Source organism: Nannobrachium achirus, assembly GCF_963921795.1.
Source record: "Nannobrachium achirus genome assembly, chromosome: 23".
NCBI classification, from domain to species: Eukaryota; Metazoa; Chordata; class Actinopteri; order Myctophiformes; family Myctophidae; genus Nannobrachium; species Nannobrachium achirus.
In genome coordinates this window covers 42,740,906-42,762,924 of record NC_137830.1, presented here as the reverse complement: position 1 = coordinate 42,762,924, position 22,019 = coordinate 42,740,906, and the positions used below count along the sequence as shown (strand labels likewise).

The 22,019-nt window shown below is 41.8% G+C and overlaps 2 protein-coding genes across 2 annotated transcripts in view; both read right to left on the bottom strand.

Moving 5' to 3' along the window:
• tmcc3 (transmembrane and coiled-coil domain family 3) overlaps positions 1 to 3,238 on the bottom strand; it is a 57,406-nt gene extending 54,168 nt beyond the window's left edge. Inside the window, exon 1 of the mRNA XM_080754831.1 lies at positions 2,932 to 3,238. Coding sequence (XP_080610957.1) covers positions 2,932 to 2,976 — 45 coding nt within the window. The 5' untranslated portion in view covers positions 2,977 to 3,238. The remainder of the gene's footprint in view (positions 1 to 2,931) is intronic.
• Positions 3,239 to 6,745: 3,507 nt separating this feature from the next.
• Positions 6,746 to 19,902, bottom strand: ndufa12 (NADH:ubiquinone oxidoreductase subunit A12). Its single transcript, XM_080753987.1, has 4 exons — positions 19,799 to 19,902; positions 19,347 to 19,432; positions 18,858 to 18,945; positions 6,746 to 7,037 (listed from the first exon to the last, which is right to left on the bottom strand). The coding sequence occupies exons 1-4, from the start codon at positions 19,885 to 19,887 to the stop codon at positions 6,860 to 6,862; spliced, it is 441 nt and encodes a 146-aa protein (XP_080610113.1). The 5' UTR covers positions 19,888 to 19,902; the 3' UTR covers positions 6,746 to 6,859.
• Between the last annotated feature and the right edge of the window lie 2,117 nt (positions 19,903 to 22,019).

Below are 22,019 nucleotides of genomic sequence, written 5' to 3'. Positions count from 1 at the left end.
CACACACACACACACACACACACACACACACACACACACACACACAATACACCTCGTGATTCTAATTACAACGTACACACTCATTTCAAACCTATTATTATGGTTTTCAATGGAATTGGGTAGTTAACACGTCAACATGTTGACGCATCTTAAAACGTGCATGAGCTTGCATGTGATTGTGAATGCATACGCAGGCATTTTTGCCTATACATAGTAACAAATTGAGCTCTATGTCCGTGGCATAAATATGAGAAATGGTAGGTGATTTTTTAGAGTGGCTGCTGCTGACACACGCACAAGGTACGCACGGTGGGCGACAGAGAGAAACAGAACGAAGGAGCAGGAGCCACTCTAATGGTGTGGGCAGGCAGCTGTGGTCCAGCAGGGATCATCAATGCTGGGGAATCACACGCACCGGGGAAAACGCAGGTTTCCAAGTCTAATTGGGAGCGATGGAGCTTGGGGCGGGCAAGACCGAGGTCACTGTGACAGTAGATTGTGTATCACCAGAGCATAGAACAGCTGCTCCACTGGGCCTGTTAGGGAAGGATCTGGGAAGGCCAGTGTTGACCTCATAATACTGTAGGTCACAAGGCTCCCACACTGAGATCTTCTAGCACAAGCCTCAGCTCAGACAAGAGACGCATAAGCATGCATTGCACGCACACATCTACACAGCAGCACACTAATGAAATCACACAAACCGGCCGGCCTGGTGGCCCAATGTAGCCGGACCGTGCATGCGGTTCGAGTCCCGACGATCTTTACCGCATGTCTCCGTCTACCGTTTCATTTCCATCTCCACTATAAATACTCAGAAAAGACCCCAAAAGATTGACAAAAAATGAAACGGCAGATAAACCACCGTTGTAATGAGACATTAAGCCTAATTCAAATTTCATCACACAGTGATGTTGCTCACCAAAAATAACTTATTACAGCAAGTTACAAGCTTGAATATCAGTCATATTCGATATTTGACACCATTGTCAGCTATGCAGGATCAATCAGGCTTTAAGCCCACGATGTCCTCAAAGATACTAACACTATTATGGGATAAACAGTCAGAACCAGGGGAAAGGAAAACAGACCAAAGATCAAGGCGTGCGATGCATCTCATCTAAGACGCCACACTGGGGGTGTGTGTTATGGTGCCGAGTCTGCCGACGTTGTGCTCGTCCGACTCTCCCATTTACTAACCCCATCTCTAACACCAACCGCACACGTTGCCACGTAGTGGGAGTAATGAGAAGTCAGACTGACATGTGCTCCCCCCACACACTGGTTACCATAGCATCTGTAGATGCGCATCCATGTGCAGTATTGGCAAAAAAGCTTTGTAAGCCAAGAAGGGAGACTGTGTAAGTCTGCCATGCTTTCCTTGACATTATACTCCAGAGTATAATTATGCTCCATTTTGTTATTTTCTGGGTTGTTAAGGCTAGGCCTAACCTATAGAATAGGGCTAAATCAGAAATTAGCCTACAAAACAAATATGTTGCTACATACTGTACATGTAGTGTAAGCCCCTCCCAAACAGCAAAATGTGTTCCCGGCCTGAATGGGTTAAGGTTATTTGAACAGGTCAGTTCTCTTTTCTAATGCACAATAGAATGGTTCTGAGAATGGTTAATAACTGGTTTGTCTGGGCATGGTTTAAACCAGCACAGATGTTCTCAAAAACTTCATTCAAAGTCACCCATTGCACTCGACATGTTATATAACAGTTAAACGCGCAATACTGTTGTGGTTCTTGCTGATGTGCACATTAGGTATACAAAAACATGCAGGCATATGGGGACTGGGACGCAAACACACACTCAAGCACAACCAGGTATGCTTGCACACACACACAAACACGCATGCACGTGGCTGCACAGTACAGGCCAAGTACTCTGTAGCAGTGGTTCTCAAAGTGGATTCCAGGGACTTTGTGGGTTCCTTTATGGAGATCTAAATTGACCCTTACAAGTCTGTAACTCTGTATACAGTATACAAATGAAACGATTTGGTTCCATTTGTATACTGTCATAGTTAAGGGGATGTAAAAGTTTGAGGACCACTGCTCGGTAGGAAGAAGGCCCAGATTATACTGTATCTAATATACTAATACTCTACGCAGTCAGAAGGGATAAATGCTGGAATGGCTGTGAGAGAAGAGACAGAGACTCTCGAATCAGGCCGCCTGGCACCCGCAGTCTGATAAAACAAACCCCACTAACATTCTTTTCAGAAACAAAGAGATAAGACGGGAACTCTGCGAGATGACAGTAGTCTTAAGGGCTGATCTGCACTCTACAGTTTATTATAATGACATTTTTTAAGACATTACGTAAGCAGTTGAGGTCAAATTACTTGACACACGCACAGCCACTCGGGCATGGTGCAACGTGTTTGAAACTGCAACTGACTGTCAAATATCACAACCCTTCCCTGTTCTGGTAGGCTGCTGCTGCTGTTAAGTTGGTTTATCAGCACGGCTGTAATGACCAAAACAACAGCTCACCTTATCTATACTTTTTTTAATCCAGTCAAAAATCTATCTTCAGAATGCCATGTCCTTGGGGATATTGTCATGTCAAAACACACCATTGTGGAATGAGAAATGTGCCAATGACTGGCACATTTAATGGGTAAAGCAACTCAAAGGAAAAGTGGATCTTCATATCTCTCTGAAACAAACAACTTGATGTGACCCGGTCAAAGTCTGCACTTGAACCGACGTTGAGGTGCAGAAGTATGTTGTTGACTGATTGCATGTGACTCTTCAACTGACACTACAGGTCAATAGCCAACTTTTACAGCTCGTCATTCCCCCAAAAAGAGCAAAAAGGGCTGCTGAATAAGGCATGCTTAGACAGAAGGTTTTACACAAACACAAATAAACAGATAGTGGTGCAGACATCGATGAAGTACACAAACATGTTTTACCTCGGTCACATGGATGAGTGGGATAGTGCTGACGTGCTTCCTCATCTCTCCTCTTCCTCAGAGCCTGAGGTCATCGGACAACTTCAGAAGACTCCTCCACGACAGGGAGCACTCTTCCTCCGTTTAAGGGCTACCCTGAGGGTGTGTGTGTGGTATGTGAGACAGAGAGGGAGAAAGCACAACCCTGTCGCTGTGTTGTCAGAGGCTTTCCTGCAAGTGGAGATAAGTGTTAGCTGCCACCTCGCTCAAGCGGACACCCCACCCCCACACGCACCCACACCACAACTCCCTGGCCAGAGTTCGAGTACACTCACATCCCATCCTATAATTCCACCTTGTCCCGACCTAAGCAGTGTGTTCCCCGGCTGCTCCGCTCTGTACTTTTTCTTAAAAGTGCTCTGCCCCCTTTTGCAGGGGAAATTGGGAGGCGCCGCCTTATAAGGCATGAAGCGGCCCTGAGCTGAGCTTTTCTGATCTTTATCAGCCACCTTCCGCTGGTCCTGGCACGCTACACCGCGGCAACGCCACCACTCAATCATTTAAGACATCCTTGGCCAATCAGGAGAGAGGGGCATTAAGTGCAGGGTGTCAAGGAGGTACTGAGAAAGACAGGGAGGCTAGAGGGAGGCAGGTTAGAGGGAATAAATGAGTCCATGACAGGATACTACAAGAATCTCTTCCCACAGTTCCCAGACTCCCTGCCTGGAGGGAATACACACTCTACGAGGGCACTCTGACAGCACTGTTCATCTGCTCTGCCAGATAACAGCCTCTCGGAAAACTGTGTTCCTACTCCTACGCACACAGACATCAATATGAAATACCACACACGGTTACTCCTCAATGGCACTTGTACAAAGATCTCCCTTCATCGCAGAGCTGTGTGTGGGTGCTTAGACGCACATGGGGAGTGTGTACACCATTGGGCTTCTGGTATTTTGCCTGAAAGGTCATCCAGTATAACTTAAGTCAAATTAATTTATGAAAGGAAGCCAGCCATGAATAATGCAAGAAGAAGAGAGGTAAGAGAAGAGAGAGTGAAACACAAGACACTGATGTTAAGGGGAGAAGACGCACACTTGAGGGTCAGAGGAGGTTTAGGAGTTGGCAGGTAGCATTAAGGAGAAGCAGTGAAGCAGAATGTTTGCACAGAAAAGGTGCACAGGAAAGGTGTGTTCCCTCTTCTGCATTTCTCTGGTGCCCTGCTGACATCACCATTAGAGCCGGCTGGCACTACATTATAGCATCGTCAGCAAAAGGGAATGGGGGGTCACATGAGAGATCATCGCCACTCCGTTTGCACTGTAAAATGAGTCAAGACTGCAAATGTGATATATAGAAGCCAAAGGCAGTGCAACACAAAAACTACCACTCACGGTAATTGAAAAAAGAAAATCACACTTGTGTGAACTGAGCGGTGGAGGCTGCGTGTGTGTGTGTGCGCGCGCGTGCGTGCGTGCGCGTGTGTGTGTGTGTGTATGTGTGTGTGTGTGTGTGTGTGTGTGTGTGTGAGTGTGAATGTGTGTGAGTGTGCCTGGCCTCAGTGGCCTGAACAACAGCGCCCCTCCCTTAACATGTGTGGTCAAAAAAGGTACTTCAGGCTACAGACAGACAGACAGACAGACAGACACACACACACACACACACGCACGGATACACACGGCCACGCTATGGAGACGGTGTGACCACCGCTCAAAAATGTGGATTGGAGCACAGTAAACCTAAACCGAAATTATTTTAAAAGGTTTGGACAAAAGAATATACGCCCTTTTCAATGTCAAGTCCCAGCTGGTTCCTAAATGAAGATGGCTATATTTAGTCAGCAAATTGTTTGGCAAATATGTTCTTTCAATGACTTTGGATCATAATGCAACAGGGGTGACAACACAACAGGTAAACAATGCCCCCTTTTGGTCACTTCAGAAAATACCCTTACATTGGTCCTTCTGTCAAAACAGTTTGAGCCCAAAACAGCTCCAGATGAAGATAAAAAAAAATCTTCATCACTACACTAACTATTACACCATCAGCCTATTAGCATCTGTTATCATTTAAAATCTTTTGATTGATTGATTGATTGAAGAATCTATTAGAAGTTTGCAATAGAAAAAAGTACAGTTTCATGACAGTACAAATCACTGGTACAAGGTCAACTAAAAGGAGATCCTAGAAAGCCGAGGCTTATTTCCACAGGAACCACACTTTAAGTATCTCATATAACATTGAAAGACAGACGGATAGAACATAGTACTTTATCTAGGATAATATCAGTTTCAAAAGCATAACATCAAATACAAAAGGCAGAATACAAAGAAAAAGGGGGGGGGGGGGAGCATGGGGGCTTAGTCTATTTACAAGTCACGGGTAGCTGCTGTCTGAAGGTGACTTTTCATACCAATTTTGAAGGAGGCTAGGGATTTGCTCTCCTTTAGGGCTTGTGGAAGGGCGTTCCACATGTTGATGGTATAGCAGGAGAACGAGTTAGCGCCTTGTTTAGTGTTAAATCTACGCTGATGATGATTAGTGGAGCTGCCTCTGGTGTTATGATCGTGAACATCCTTGACCTTTAAGAAGTAGTTTGTCAGGTACATGGGAATCTTGGAGGTGTAGTGTATCTTGTACACCAGGCCCATTGCAAGATGCTGTACTCTGTCAGCTACTTTGAGCCACCCCACGCTTTCGTGGTGATGCTCGGTAAGGTGGGTCAGAGGAGGGAGACCAAGCACAACCCTAATTAGTTTGTTTTGGGCTGTTTGGAGCTTTAGCTTTAAGGCAGCTGGGGCGTCGCGATACCAGACAAGGACTCCGTAATCAATGAGGGGCCCAATAAGAGCACCTCCTAGTGTCTTTCGGGATTTAATATTGATCAGTGGGGCAACTCTTTGCGATGGCTTTGCGTAAAATGGGCCTTCACATACCAGATTATTCAGATTATTCATCATCAGTTTAAACAATCCCGTAGTTTCTAACAGTTAACATACATGGAAACATGTCTAAGAAACACCTCTCTTGGACATGGCGCTGGAAACGTTAATCAAGAAAAACAGTGTCAACTCACATTGATGAAAGCGCTGGTCTAATTTAGGAGTAGAGACGGATGAGGCGTCTGTCTGGCACTGTCTGAGTCATCATCAGTGTTCTGTTGATCCAGCAGCCACACTCACACTGATGCATTGAACATCTGACATCCAGTCAGCACTAAAACACCCAGAGCACCGTGGTGTGAAATACTGCAAGTTGCAACTGTCTCAGCTCAGCATAATCCTACTAATATATGTGTGTGTGTGTGTGTGTGTGTGTGTGTGTGTGTGTGTTTGTTTTAAGACTTACCTCGTACCCTGAACTGGCTCGCTGAAACAAATAGGCTAGAACCTACTGTATGGTGACAGTCATAACAAATTGATGTCCTAAATCACATAAAATACATAAATCATTAAACAGTCAGTACATTTAGGACTTAAGGCCCATTCCCACTGGGCCAGATAACAGATAAAAAAATCTCTTTCTCCAGATATTTTTCCATTCAAAGTGGATGGTAGATACAGATACCACAGATATTTGCCACAGATACTTTTATCTGTGGCAAATATTTTTTTTATCTGTATCTACCATCCACTTTGAATGGAAAAATATCTGGAGAAATAGATTTTTTTATCTGTTATCTGGCCCAGTGGGAATGGGCCTTAAGGCTGCTAAAAACGTCTTCTAAATCTGAAAAACGTATTTCGGTATATAGGCCTTACTGTACATAAAAGCTGTTCCCGTCTTAAAGCGCCACAGGAGTTTGACAAAAAGGACTCTGTAAACAATCAGCATTATCTGTAGAGATTTTATTAAGGTAACAAGTCGGTACAGGGGTAGGATATTATAATTTACAGCGAGGGAATCAATGGTCATATAATACGCGGCAGTTCTCAGTGAGATGACGTCACTGGGACACTTTGGGAGGAACCCATTCATGGATCTTCTTGCGTGTGGTGGAGTACGGCACATACTGCTGGGCTGAGCCACTGACGTTGAACTGGTGGACCTCCGCTAGGAACTTCTTGGGATCAGGGGGGTGCGTGGTGGGTGGGTCGTCCGTCATGCAATGCAGCCAGCGATGCCTGATGGGAAACATCATGGAATGAGTGAGTGACAGGCTTAGTAGATTTAAACCCTCTTCATGGTGATCCACTTCATTTATTTAACCCATTAAGACAGGGAACGCATCTGTATCACGTAACCACTTTAACCTTTATTTTAATTTTTTTACACTTTGGCTATTCAAAATATACAAGCTCATAGCGCAGCACCGAGTTCTGCGCTATGAGCTTGTAGATCTTAACATTTTGTGCAAATCTTAAAATATCTCTGAATACTGTATATTCTTTTAAAGCAATTTTTTAAACTCATATCTTTGGTTCTGGGGGAGGGGGGTCCCTGGAACAATATATTTTGAGATGGGGGGGTCCGTGGCCAAATACATTTTGGGGGTCTTTGATGTGAAAAGGTTTGAGCACCACTGATATAAAACGTTAGGTTTATCAGAAAACGGATTTAGAAGACATTCGTAGAATCGGGTCCTCAGGTCTTAATGGGTTTATTATTATTGCAACACAAAAACATATTATTTATGAATATTATTGCATAGATTAATTTCATGAATTTACCTTATTTATAGGATGCTTAGTACATGCTGTATATAATCTGACAATTATATGATTCAAAATAAACTATTGGGATATAAGGCAATGCTGCTATGTGTGACTTTGGTAGAGGTTGGGTTGTGCTGCACACATAATTTGTTGTGCTCTTGATTAGTAACCGATATTTCATTTTCAATATAGCCTCCTCATTGACTGTATTATTCTGGAATATCAATTTCCTATCAATGGAGAAACTATTGAAGACATCTTGACAATATTTGGCAAGATATCATCATTCATTAAGATATAAATCACGGCAACTTGGCAAGCACAAACTTCTATTAAAGTGAAAATTTTCTTTAACCTTTAGACTTTGTAAACAGAAAATTAGTATTGGTGAATAGAACAATTATACAGTAACATCACCATATCCAAAAATGACCAGGCTGAGTGGTCAGTAACTGTATAACTTGTGGGGCTGATATGGCAGTTGATTAATCAACGCAAGCTAAAGCAATATCTTCCATAGTGGTTACACAGAATCTGACGTATCGATACAGCTAAAGCACACTTTGCTTATCAAACTTATTGTGACAGTATTTTTATAAGGCTAATGTTTGTTTACATCTTAAATGGGGGAGGGATTATTAATTCCTCTTAATTTCCACAATATGAATCCCATTTATCTTCCCTAATCTCTTCCCTTTAAAATTGCCAAAGACCAGATTACATACTTGGGTTTGTCATAAGAATAAGCTTTCTCCTCAATTACAAACGATTCAGATTTCTGGAGATTTATGCCAATCTCTATGATAAATTGTCAATGCAATTAAAATGGTGTCACTTCCCAGCTTTATGTACTCATTTCAAAACGTTCATATATATCTTTCATTGTCATTCTTAAAAAGAAAACTTGATTAAATAATGCCTTATTTTGTCCGGGGGATATAAAACCAATCGTGTCTCAAAGAGTCATCTACAGACATCCAAGACACAGGTGGTTTTATCCCTCCCAGTGTTCCAACATTACTATTGGGTGACAAATGCCAGGGCCTTATACATTGGTTCCAGCAAACAAGTGAACTCTGATGCACCCAAGTGGCTCCAATTGGAATCTCAGGCAATGAGAAAGTGCTCTTTCAGCTCTCCTGTTCTCCACATTACGAAAGACTATCCAATGAATATGGTGGACGACAAGTTTTGTTCAGCAGGTTTTTTAGACTTTGGAAGGATAAATAATCTCAGATCTGTACATAAAAGATTTGAAATAATTCCCAAAAACATTACTATTATGTTTGAATCCTCATCCTCATTCAAAGCAACTTATTTCAAAATGTGTGTCACTGTTTTCCAACACTCCATCATCAAGTCTGGGAGGCAGAGTTGACTGAAGAGATGTGGAGTGAGGGTTTGAAGAGGATTCACTTGTGTTTAGTAAATGCCAGGTTGCAGCTCATTCAGTTCAATGTTGTGCAGAGATTTGACATGGCAATCCTTACTTAATTTATGGATTCCAGTCTAATTCTAAGAGTCTATAGCGGAAACTCTCAAAAGATCAGCAAACCTTGACTAAGATACAATGTTTTTTTTTGTTATCAATTATTTTTATTTTCCAAAACATGAAATTAGAGACATACATATGAATAGAACAAGAAAAAGTAAAACATTAATCAAAAGAAAAATGCAATTAACAGACAAACAACACAAACAATAGCAAAACAAGAAAAGGAAAAGAAAACCCACCCACCCCCTTTCCCCGGACCAACACGGAATGTACAATAGTGCATGCCTGTGCTAGGCTGTTACCACTATATAGTGATTTCTTGAATCATAGCCTTAAGCTTATCTGCAATGTCCGACCACATATTAATGTTTTCTTCTTTTGCTCCGTGTAACCTTGCTATCGACTGCTCTAAATATACTATATCTAGAAAGGTCAAGGCCCACTGGCGAAACGTTAACGTATGAGGAGGTTTCCACCGCGTAGCTACCATCTTCTTCGCCGCCGTTAATCCAGCAAAGAAGATGCGCTTGCGTATATTGTTTAGTTGCAACTGTGAGACGTCATTTAATAAAAATAAAGAAGGAGAAGATATGATATTAATACTAAAAATAGTTGAAAGTTTGGAGGCAACCATATTCCAGAATGACGACACATTTGGGCATTCCCAAACCATGTGAAGGAAGGTACCAATACTATTTGAGGCGCAGAGAGTGCAGTTGGGATTATTCAAAATCCTCATAGCACATAGTCTGCGGGGAGTTAAATAAGTCCGATGAACAAAATTTAAATGAATTTGTTGATGGTCTGGATTTCTAGAAGATAGCCTAATGTTAGACCATACTGTGTCCCAACAAAAGTCAGGGTCCAAATTTGGTACATCATTCCTCCAAACAGTATCAACAGATAGGGGCCCATAACTACAGTCTAATAAAAAACCATAGAGGGTGGAAACCAAACCTCTTGTTCTGTTACCATCACAGATAAACTCATGGAAGGGGTGCAATCTAAGGGGAGCTTGCCATGGGACCCCGTAGGTCCTCATGGACGTTCTCAGTTGGAAGTAGAAAAAAAGGGTATTTCCAGGCAGATTGAAGATGTCACACAAATCTCGAAAAGGTCGTAAACCATTTCTATCAAATAAGTCCCCTAATGTACGAATCCCCTTAGCCCTCCACCTTGGAAAGCGAATGGGGCGATCCTCGATTAAAAGTCTTTGATTATTGAACACTGGGGAAAATAAGTTCCATTTACAATCAATCTTACACATCTTTTCAGCTGCCCTCCAAACTGCCACTAAATGAGAAATGATAGGTCCAAAGCGAACTTTGCATTGATGTGTAGTTATGTTTGAATAGATAAGATCTCTCAATTCAACAGGCTGCACTAAACTCTCCTCAAGCTCTCTCCAAGAAACCTTATTTGCTGGGTTAAACCAATTTAAAAGGGGGCGGAGCGTGAAGGCCCAATAATAAAATTTAAAGTTGGGCAATGAAAGGCCGCCATCATCTCTAGCACGTTGTAATAGAGAAAGTTTAAGACGAGGGCGTTTCCCTTTCCACACAAACTTAGATATCGAAGAGTGAAGCTTATTCCAGTATTGCGGCGGTGGTGGCAAAGGGAGCATAGAGCTTACAAAGTTAACCCTAGGAAGAACATTCATCTTTATGATTGAAACTCGAGCTTGGAGAGAGTTGGGCAAAGATGACCATCTATCTAAATCAAGACAAATCTTATTTAGAGTGTCACCATAGTTGTTCTTAACAATAGCCTGAAGAGAGGGGAAAATATCTATGCCAAGATATTTGAATTGGCTTACTACTGGGATTATGGGCGGCAGGATAGCAGATCTCATCTGATCATTTAGAGGTAGAAGGGCTGACTTCGTCCAATTAATTTTGTAGCCGGAAATGGAACTGAACTGATCAAAAATTTGAAGGACGTGAGTAATTGACTGTGGTGCATTCTCAATGAACAGTAGAATATCATCAGCATATAGGGAAATGCGATGCTGTGTGTTGTTAATCGAAACAGGAGTAATATCTGCAGACTGACGCACTGTCTGAGCCAAGGGTTCGAGTGAAAGTGCGAAAAGGAGAGGACTAAGGGGACAACCCTGCCTTGAAGATCTGCCAATCGTGAATAGCGGCGAACAGATCTTACCGGTTAGGACCATCGCTGACGGATTAGAATAAAGTACTTTAACAAAATGTATGAATGAAGCACCAAATCCCATTTTATCTAGTACAGCCCACAGGTAAGACCATTCCAGACGATCAAATGCTTTCAACGCATCGAGCGACAACACTGCGGCGGGGGTCCTCAGCTCCTTAGCCCTATCGATGATATGCAATAGTCGTCTAGCATTATCAGAGGCTAGTCTAGTTCCTATGAAACCTGTCTGATCACAGTGTACTAAGGTGGTCATAAAACCCTGCAAGCGACGCGCAAGCACCTTAGCAAAAACTTTTAGATCAGAATTCAAAAGTGAAAGCGGTCTATAGCTTGCGCAATCTGTGGGATCCTTGTTCTTCTTCAACAATAATGATATAATAGCTACATTCACATCCCTGGAGAAAGAGCCACTTTCAATTGCATATCGAAACATGTCTAGCATCAGCTGACCTAGATCTTCCCAAAAGATGGCATAAAGTTCAGGGGGTATCCCATCCAAACCAGGCGACTTGCCCCTACGCATTGCGAGCACAGCTTCCTGTAATTCCGCCAGATGGAGCGGTCTATCTAAGGCTTCCGCATCCGCCTCGCTAAGGGTTGGTAACTGTATGTTGGATAAAAAATCATTGCATACTGCATCATCGTGAATGACCTCGGAGGTGTAGAGCTCATCATAAAAAGCACGAAACGTGGCATTGACCTCTTTGGGTTCTGTAACCATGGCTCCCGTTGTTGATTTGACACTAACAATATCAGCAAAATGCTCATTGGATCTAAGACGTAAAGCCAGTAAGTGACTGGGTCTTGCACTATTAAAATAGTAGTTTTGCCTTGTGCGTTTCATTTGAAATTCTGAGCGGCGCTTGAGAATGGAGTTAATTTCTTTCTTAACTAGCTCTCTCTGGGTTGCTGTACTAACATCAAAGTTATTTTGGAGAGAATTATCCAAAGTAGAAAACCGAGATTCCAATTCCACCAGTTTGGCTGACCTTAATTTTCTCTGAGTGGACGCATAGAGGGTTGTATTACTCCTGATAAAGCCTTTAATTGCATCCCAAAGAATTCTGGGATCCTCAACTGAGCCTGTATTGATATTTATAAATTCGCGCAAACCAGTTTGAAACTGAGCTACAAATGCCGCATCGCGCAGCAGTGTGGTGTTAAACCGCCATCTAGGAGCTCTATCTATAACCTGTTTCAGTGAAGCAACACACAGCACCGCCTTGTGATCCGAGAGTGACATTGGGAGCAACTCTACCTTGGCAATTTTATGAAACAAGCTAACAGGGGCAAAAACGTAATCGATCCTAGAGAATGAAGCATGCCTACCCGACAGAAAAGAAAAATCTCTAACCGTTGGGTTCATTAAACGCCAGATGTCGAGTAAGCCAGTTGAGTTTGCCCAAGCACGTAGTTCTGCAGACGCTAGTGCTTGTTCTCTGCTTTCTACCCCAGTGGATCTATCTAGGTTATGTTGCCATGTTGCATTGAAGTCAGCACCAACAATGATTTTGAAATCCGTCAGTTCCAATAAGGTTTTAGTTAGTAATTTGTAAAACTCTTTGTCTAAAACATTTGGAGCATACACAGAGACTAGTGCTAGCATTTTACCCTCCAAGCGGATTTTAGCAACAGCTATCCTCCCGTCACTGTCAGACCAATCACCCAAAAAATCCAACCTAAGGTTACGTCTAGCCAATATGGCTACTCCCTTGGTTTTGGAAGAAGCAGCTGAAAAGGCTAAAACACGATAATGTTTATTAGCCAATCGGTTGGAATGCTCTTTTAAAAGATGAGACTCCTGTATAAATGCAAAGTCAATTGATTTAGATCGCAAAACCCCCAAAATGCTGGTTCGCTTATGCGGTATATTCGCTCCCCTTACATTGAAACTTAGAAATTTATATTCTGTCATAATTGTGGTTCAAACCATACGCACAGCAAGCACAGTAGAACATTTTAGAATTTCCTAGTTGGTCCCTCACAACAAACCTTCCCCACAGAAAAACAAAACAACCCCAAAAGGAACAGAAAGGAAAAAGCAACATCAAACGAACATAAAAAAACACATAACATTGAAGCTTGAGGGGGAAAACCCCATTAGCATCAGAGTGCACAAAAACAGTTCCCCACCCCATCAACCTATTAGTCAACCTTCATTTCACTCTGTCAGAGAGTGCAAACAAGTAACTGCCCAAAAGTAACCATACATTGCCCTCTGGTGATTATGTAAATATATAACAGATCACCAAAGTAAAAACAACAACAACAAAAAAGTGCCTTCTCGTGGCTGAATAGCTCTCAAACATTCCATCCGCTCAAATTATGATCAATCTCCCCACTTCATATCACTTAAATAAATGAGAATGGTATGTTAACATTTCTAGTAAAGAAGGGGGAGAGAAAAAAGAAAAGAATAAAGGGAAAAAAAAATGAGGGGACTATAACAACTGTAATAATAATAATCAGTCCAGCATTAGGCCCACCTAGAATGTGATAAAGCCCTATAAGCCACGTTAATGCAAATAACCAAACACTTGTGACAGATAAGTGGAAATAAGGCTGTCACCACGACAAGGCACTAATATAATATTAATAATAAAAATAAATAAAAAGGAAATCAGTGTATATGATATAAAAAATATATGCACTTATATATGTAGTTAGAAATAGAAATTAAAAGCACATCCGGGGGGCCATATGCAGCAAAGCACACACAGTGTTAATGCATACTGCGCCACATACAGCCCCCCCCCCCCATGCATCCATGTATACAAACCACAATTACTAATTAGAAGGGGGAAAAAAAGAAAGAAAAGAAAAGTCTGTATACATAAGTATTTACATAAAACACAGTTATGTATGATCAGGAAACCATATACAACACAGCACACATAATGCATACTGCGCCATATACAGCTCCCTGTACATGCCCAAAAGGCCAGTGCAAACTTAGATAAATGTCAATCATATTAGTTAAGTCTGTTTCCGTCTTAAACAGTAAACTACCATACTTCAAACAGTGAACCTACCCAATCACGACTACAAAATAAATATCCCAATACAGAGCTCCCCTCTCCCCCCATCAAGAAATTAACATTTTAGAAGACAACAAGTAAAGTAGTTAAATAACTACCCCCCCCCCCCCCCCCCAGACAGCGGATCCACAAGCACGTAGAGCCAACGCGCCACGAGATCGTACATCCGCCAGCTATTGAGATTAGAAAAAAAAGGAAAAAAAAAGAACGAGTCAATGAGCCAGGGAGAGAGAGAGAGAGAGGAGAAGCAGAGATAGGTAGAGAGACATAGAGAAAGGGCGGGAGAGCGAGTGGTCTCTGGAACCGCGGAGCCTTCACAATTTAGACCATATTATTTATATCTGTTTCACCTTAAACAGTAGGCTACATTACTCAATACAAAGGCCAAAGCCCAGTCTCGCCCTCCTACCCGAGAAAGTAGCGTTTTAGGAGGCATAAACGAACCATAAACTAACAACCAACATAGCCGCCATTACCTAACAGAAAGAGAGAGAGAGAGAGAGAGAGAGAGAGACATACACACACACACACACAGCGAGAGAGAGAGCCATAGAGAGAGAGAGAGAGAGAGAGAGAGAGAGAGAGAGAGAGAGAGAGGGAAAGCCGAGACAGATAGAGAGACATAGAGGAAAGACGAGAGAGAGAGCAGGCTCCGTCTGAACCGCGACACGGAACCCGTTAGACAAAGCTTAACAGAGAGAGATAAAACCCTCTAGACCTATATAGTAAGCAGCACAACGCTCAATAAGAGCAAAGAAAAGGAATACAATAATAACAAGAACAATGTCCATTATATTCAAACAAAAAAGACAGTGAATTATGCTTATAGCTTTAGCAGCCCTAAATCCTCTCTCCTTGCGGTAACCTAAATTAAAACGAGTAACACCCATCTGCTTACAGATCTTGTTAAAAAATAAAATATATCTTATTCTTCGATACAAATAAAATAGGTATTATGAAACGAGACACTTGAAAACACAACGTCAAGTCAGATGATGAGTCCAAAACAATAAGTAGGCTTACATTAACAACTCACCCTTTGGGGAGGAGGAGGAGGAGAGAGTGAGGAAAGAAAGACGCTGCGTAAAAGTCATCTCCAAAGTCCCAGCCAGCTTACCAACAGTCCATTAAAGGCAAAAGGATATCACATCGGCAGAATGTGTTTGAAAGCACGCGATCACGAAAGCAAAAGTGTCCCTGGTAAAAGTTAGTTCTCTGTAACTGTCGTCTCATCATCCTGCGTAGCTAGAGTCTCGTCCGCAGCACCTGGAGTCTTGAACTTATCCTTGCAAAAGGCCAGAGCTTCCTTGGGTGAGTTGAAAGTAGAAGTCGCCTCATCCACTGTTATCCAGAATTTGCTCGGGTGCCTTATCCCGTATTTCACTCCTTCCGCGGTGATGGAACGTAGGAATTCTTTTACTGGCCCGAAAGCTGCCCTTCTCTTTGATGTTTCAGCAGACCAGTCGGGGAAAATATACACCTTTTTGCCATTGTATGTCAGTTGGCCTGCTTTCCTGGAGAGCTGGAGTATGCGTTCCTTTACCCGGAAAAAATGGATCCTTGCCAGGAAAGCCCTTGGCTTATCAGAACGTGGATTGCCGGTCCGATGAGCACGATCCACCTCCGGGGGGGAGTCGGGAAACTCGTCGGGGAATGTTTTCTGCAAAAAAGACTGGATAAAGGCCACTGGGTCAGCCTTTTCTAGCCCAGGAGAGATCCCAATCACTCTTATGTTGCTCCTACGACTCCGGTCTTCTGCTATGACGAGCTTCTCCTCCAGATTAGCACATCTTCTCTCCAATTCAGTGATACACATCTGCAAACTGTCCATGGAGGAACCAAAGTTCTCAATGGCCTCCCCATGTTCAGCCACGGTCGTGTTCAGCGTGGCGACTGCAGGACGCAGCTCCTTTCCGAAGTCATCAATCTTCTTCAGTAATTTCTTCTCCAAGCCAAGCATCATGGGTTGAATAAAACCATCCATAAACTCTTTCAGTGATTCCTTGAGGACCTCGCGCAGCATGCTCTTTGTAACCGGAGCGTCAGCGTCGCCCTGCATTGCGCCGGCCATGTTGTCAGCGTTTGCGGTCGGAGACCTGGTACTCCTCGACCTCGTGTTAATCGTATTCGGCATGAAACACGAAACAACTGCAAAAACAGACGCTCACCAGTGTTTTGGGCGTTTAAAGTCTCAAAAGAACTATACAGGCAGTAAAAAATGGGCTTAAAAAATGTGAAAACTATGCACCTCCACAGAGCTCAACAAACGCGTCCTACTCGGTCGCCATCTTGTCGGGCACTAAGATACAATGTTAAAAGAAATAAAATAGAAAACATTTACAGCGGTGTAACAGTCTACAGTCACACACATATTCAACACCCAAGGTAATACAGAAACATTTAAAGCACTTTGCAACTATGTTTGGAAAAGCACTATTCAAATAAAGCATGTAAAGTACTTTGTAACAATGTTTGGAAAAGCCCTATACAAATAAACTAAATTCAATAATAGTATTAGCATCAGTATGATAGGCTGATTAATACTAGAAGATCGCTAACTATGTTGTATGTATTATGTTCGTTATGTTTCAGTTTTTGTTTTGATTTTAATGTGGGGTCTGAGGATTTCTCAACTTCTTCCAAGGACAAATGAAACAATATAGTGTGGAAAACTGACCTTCATATTCATAAAGAGTAATTAATGATAATAGATGCATAAAGGAGAGGCTGGCAGCCAGCAGAACATCTTCCTACACTGTCAGTAAATACCAGCAGGATTAACCTTTCATTCATTTTGGCAAGTGGAATCTTAGATATTTTTAAATGTTCTTCATATTTTGACAGAACATAAATTCAACTTGGCAGAATCGGGGTCAAGCTACAAAAGACTAGCTGTGCGACATGGCAAGGTGAAATGATATTATTATATAGCAGACAGTGTTAGATTGAGTTTGAACGCTGAGAACAAGTTGTAGATAAGGTTAGAATGTAGGGAGTAACTAACTACAGGTTGAAGGTCACACAGCTGCCAGCAGAAGAGTGGGCCTTTGTTTTATGATTCACACAGCTTAGTAGAGGAGATCAAATGTTGTATTTTCTTTCTTTAGCCAATTATAAGCTGACAGTCAGGGAGAGTTAGCCAGTATTGTGTGTCGTTCATGTAAGACGTATGTATTTGTGTGTGATTGTTACAGCGCTGTAAATAAATGTTTTCTATTATCTTTTAACATAATTTCTGAGTAAAAGGTTTGCTGTTCTTGAGAGTTTCAATTCCGCTATAGACAGTGGTGTGTTGTAGACTTTTTTTGAGGGCATACTATAATCTATGATCCGTGGCTATTCGTGTGGTCAGGGCATACGCCAGTGCATAATGCCCATCAAATACGCTACTTTGAAAGGTTCATGAGGGCAGACGCTATTCATATTTTTATTTCCGACAGCAGATGCCGTATACGTGTGTTATAGGTAGAACACAGCACTGGCTATAGAATCTTAGACTGGAGTCCATAAATTAAGTGATATGGCCACGTCAGGATTCTCCAATGATGAAGATGTTAAACAACATTGATTCATGTTCTAATTTTACTGTTCAGTGACTCGAGTAAGAAATGCATGGACTATTGACCACATGCACCCCAGAGTCAATATGCAGTGATGTTAGTAGGTTTTCAATGTAATGGGTCCCGGGACCCACAGGTGGTCATTCAAATGGGTCCCAGAAAAGTTTTATGAGTCCTCAATACAATGTTTTCGAGCGCTGTGAGCTTGTAGATCGGCTATTTTCAAAATGTTTGCCTATTTCTTATATTTATTTTACAATTTGGCTAATGTTTGAACTTAGAACTAGGATTTCTAAATACACTAGGCTACAGAATATTTATATCACTGGGACCCCAATTTATATTAAATGTTAAAATACTAGAGTACAAATGGAACAGGTCCATTTGGTTCCATTTGTTCACCGAGTTACAGACCCATAAAGTTCTATGTGGTTCCTAACTATCATTTATCTGGGGACCCCCTGGAACTCCCTCAAGGACCCAGGACCGCACTTTGAGAACCACTAGTGAAAATAGTTTTTAGCTGTTCCAGGTTTAACTGATAATAATTCTTTACAGTGTTTATCCTACACAATACATTAAAAAACGAATTAAACTATCTAAACTAATATAGCAACTTAAGTAGAAGAAGTAAATTATTTTAACATGGACTCCAATGGAGGCGCATCCCCGGGACCCCAGGACCATGACATGAATGAGTCCCTGGGCGACTTGAATGAGTTTTTGATGCGGGATGCGCACGTAATGACATACACTGAATATGTAATGGCAATTTCCACCAACGTCATTGCACCTTACTTCACAGGTTGTGAATGAGAGTGATCCTACGCAGAACACAAAAACAAACAATATGGATATCCAGTCGTGTTTCATAATATGCCAACATCATAATGGCTCACCTCCTACACCATATTCTGGTGTGATTTTTCCCATGGGGAGATCAGTAATCAGTATTAGCAAATAAGCATTGCTCTCATTCTCTTTGTGAGTGCACATGACTATAACGTAGTAGAACTTGAACTACCATTCAGAAGGCACCATGCTGCCGTCCACTTCCCACATTGTGTTCTTTCCATTCATCTCAGTGGTGTAAATCACCCAGCGGTGTCGCCCTGAAAACAGATTATACAAAACTTAAGGTATAAACTATAAAGACAGAGAGCAGTCACACCAATGGACAAAAAATACAAATACACACACACACACACACACACACACACACACACACACACACACACACACACACTGTTTGATTGAAGACTTTATTAGAAGTTTGCATAGGAAAAGATACAGTTTCATGACGGTACAGTTCACTGGTACAAGGTCTACTAAAAGGAGATCCATGAAAAGACTAAGCTTATTTCCACAGGAAACCATTAAAGTATCTCATATAACATTGAATGACAGACGAATAGAACACAGTACTATGCAGTAGATATGTAAAGAAAACACACACACACACACACACACACACACACACTAATATGTTATTCTAATTTATCCGAGTCCTTACCAAAGAAATAGTGCTTGTTGTCCTCATAGTATCGGTTTCCATACTTATCGACGCCAATCAATGCTCCAGTCTTGATGTCATTGGCCCTGTCAACGTAGTGATAATATTGTTACATTGGGAACACACTGTCGCCAGCACTGAGCTTCTACAAGTTCTTTGGAATTCCTGAAACAAGTCAGGAATAGGATAGGATAAATAAATGATGCACTAGCAGTACCATAAATGTGATAAAACATGTTATGATGTCTCATAACTAACTTTGCGTCAATACTATAAGTATATTGTCAACATTGGCGTTTACTAATCCAAAGTAGGCTACATGGCAAGGTAGGCATACTGTTTTGCTCATTAAGTCGGGAGTGGACACACACTCAACGTTGTTCTCGGCACGGCCAATCACTTAATGTATAATAAATATATATATATATATATATTTTAAATAACAAACTAACCTGAAGAACTGAACAAGAAGGCCACGCAAGCCACCGTGACCTCCTATTTGCCCCAAAGCCCTTCGGACGATATTCACATACTCCGCCATCTTCAGACGGAACGGTTATCAAGACGGACTGTTCTCCGAGTAAAACTGTCCGGGTATCGGAATAACAGTTCCTCCTACAGTAACGTTACGTTTATCTCTTTAGTAGGGCAGGAGAGAGGGGTCTACCAGCACCCCAATGACATGTTTTCGAAACCTGTTTTTTTTTTACCGTTATGATGTCTAGTTATGATTTCTGCTTGTTGCCGTCGCCAACTAATACCCCATGGGGTTCATTTTTAACCTTTTCTCACAACTATTCCCAATCTGAACCATACAATGGTCATAACAGAAAATGCCATAACGCTTGATGTAAACAACCTACAGGGACAAATGAACACACTTTTCTATATGATTTTGACCCAGGGAATTCATTAAAGTGGTTATTTTTTACATTTAAGCACATATTGACCCTATTTCAGGACAGAAACGGCGAAGAATAACCCAAAAATGTTCAAAACACGTCTATACTTCTCTTTGTACAGATGAATTAAGGTGTATTCTTTTGATACCACAGGTTTTTTAGGACCCTTATGATGTCTAGTTATGATTTCTGCTTGTTGCCGTGGTCAACTAATGTCCCATGGGGTTAATTTTTAACCTTTTCTCACATATGCCCAATTAGTGTGGGGATTTAGGGGAGCAAATGCTAAATTTGTGCAATTTTGACTTAAAGCGCGAAATTTTGCACAGATGTAGCCCAGGGCTTGTTCTAATGATTTAGCTAGGGCGCCCGAGTCTGCGACCTTCGGGGTCTCCACAGCGGTCAAATCAAGTTGGGCTTCCATTGACTTTCTATACAGGAGGAAAATACCCAGAAAAAGATTTTTTTTCTGGGTATTTAAGGAGGATCTGAGGGGTCTAACTAGGGGTTTGTCATGATGCTGAATCCATTGCAGGCATTTGTTTTGCACAAAAAACATTCTGTGGGCTAGAAATGGCCTCAGAAAACAATACACGTATGGGTGAGTATTCATGTTAGTCGGAGGCCTTAGGGTTTTTTTTTCTTGTGCTAATCAGTCTAAAAGTTCAAAATTTTGCACAGATGTAGCTCAGGGCATGTTCTAATGATTTAGCTAGGGCGCCCGAGTCTGCAACCTTCGGGGTCGCCACAGCACCCACACAACTCTGAAAAGTGATGACTCATCACTTTTCATCACTAAAGTCGATGGGAGCCCAACTTGATTTGGCCGCTGTGGCAACCCCGAATGTCGCAGACTCGGGCGCCCTAGTTACATCATTAGAGCATGCCCTGAGCTACATCTGTGCAAAATCTTGAACTTTTAGACTGATTAGCACGAGAAAAAAAAACCCTAAGGCCTCCGACTAACATGAATACTCACCCATACGTGTATTGTTTTCTAAGGCCATTTCTAGCCCACTGAATGTTTTTTGTGCAAAACAAATGCCTGCAATGGATTCAGCATCATGACAAACCCCTAGTTAGACCCCTCAGATCCTCCTTAAATACCCAGAAAAAAAATCTTTTTCTGGGTATTTTCCTCCTGTATAGAAAGTCAATGGAAGCCCAACTTGATTTGACCGCTGTGGAGACCCCGAAGGTCGCAGACTCGGGCGCCCTAACTAAATCATTAGAGCAAGCCCTGGGCTACATCTGTGCAAAATTTCGCGCTTTAAGTCAAAATTGCACAAATTTAGCATTTGCTCCCCTAAATCCCCACACTAATTGGGCATATGTGAGAAAAGGTTAAAAATTAACCCCATGGGACATTAGTTGACCACGGCAACAAGCAGAAATCATAACTAGACATCATAAGGGTCCTAAAAAACCTGTGGTATCAAAAGAATACACCTTAATTCATCTGTACAAAGAGAAGTATAGACGTGTTTTGAACATTTTTGGGTTATTCTTCGCCGTTTCTGTCCTGAAATAGGGTCAAGATGTGCTTAAATGTAAAAAATAACCACTTTAATGAATTCCCTGGGTCAAAATCATATAGAAAAGTGTGTTCATTTGTCCCTGTAGATTGTTTACATCAAGCGTTATGGCATTTTCTGTTATGACCATTGTATGGTTCAGATTGGGAATAGTTGTGAGAAAAGGTTAAAAATGAACCCCATGGGGTATTAGTTGGCGACGGCAACAAGCAGAAATCATAACTAGACATCATAAC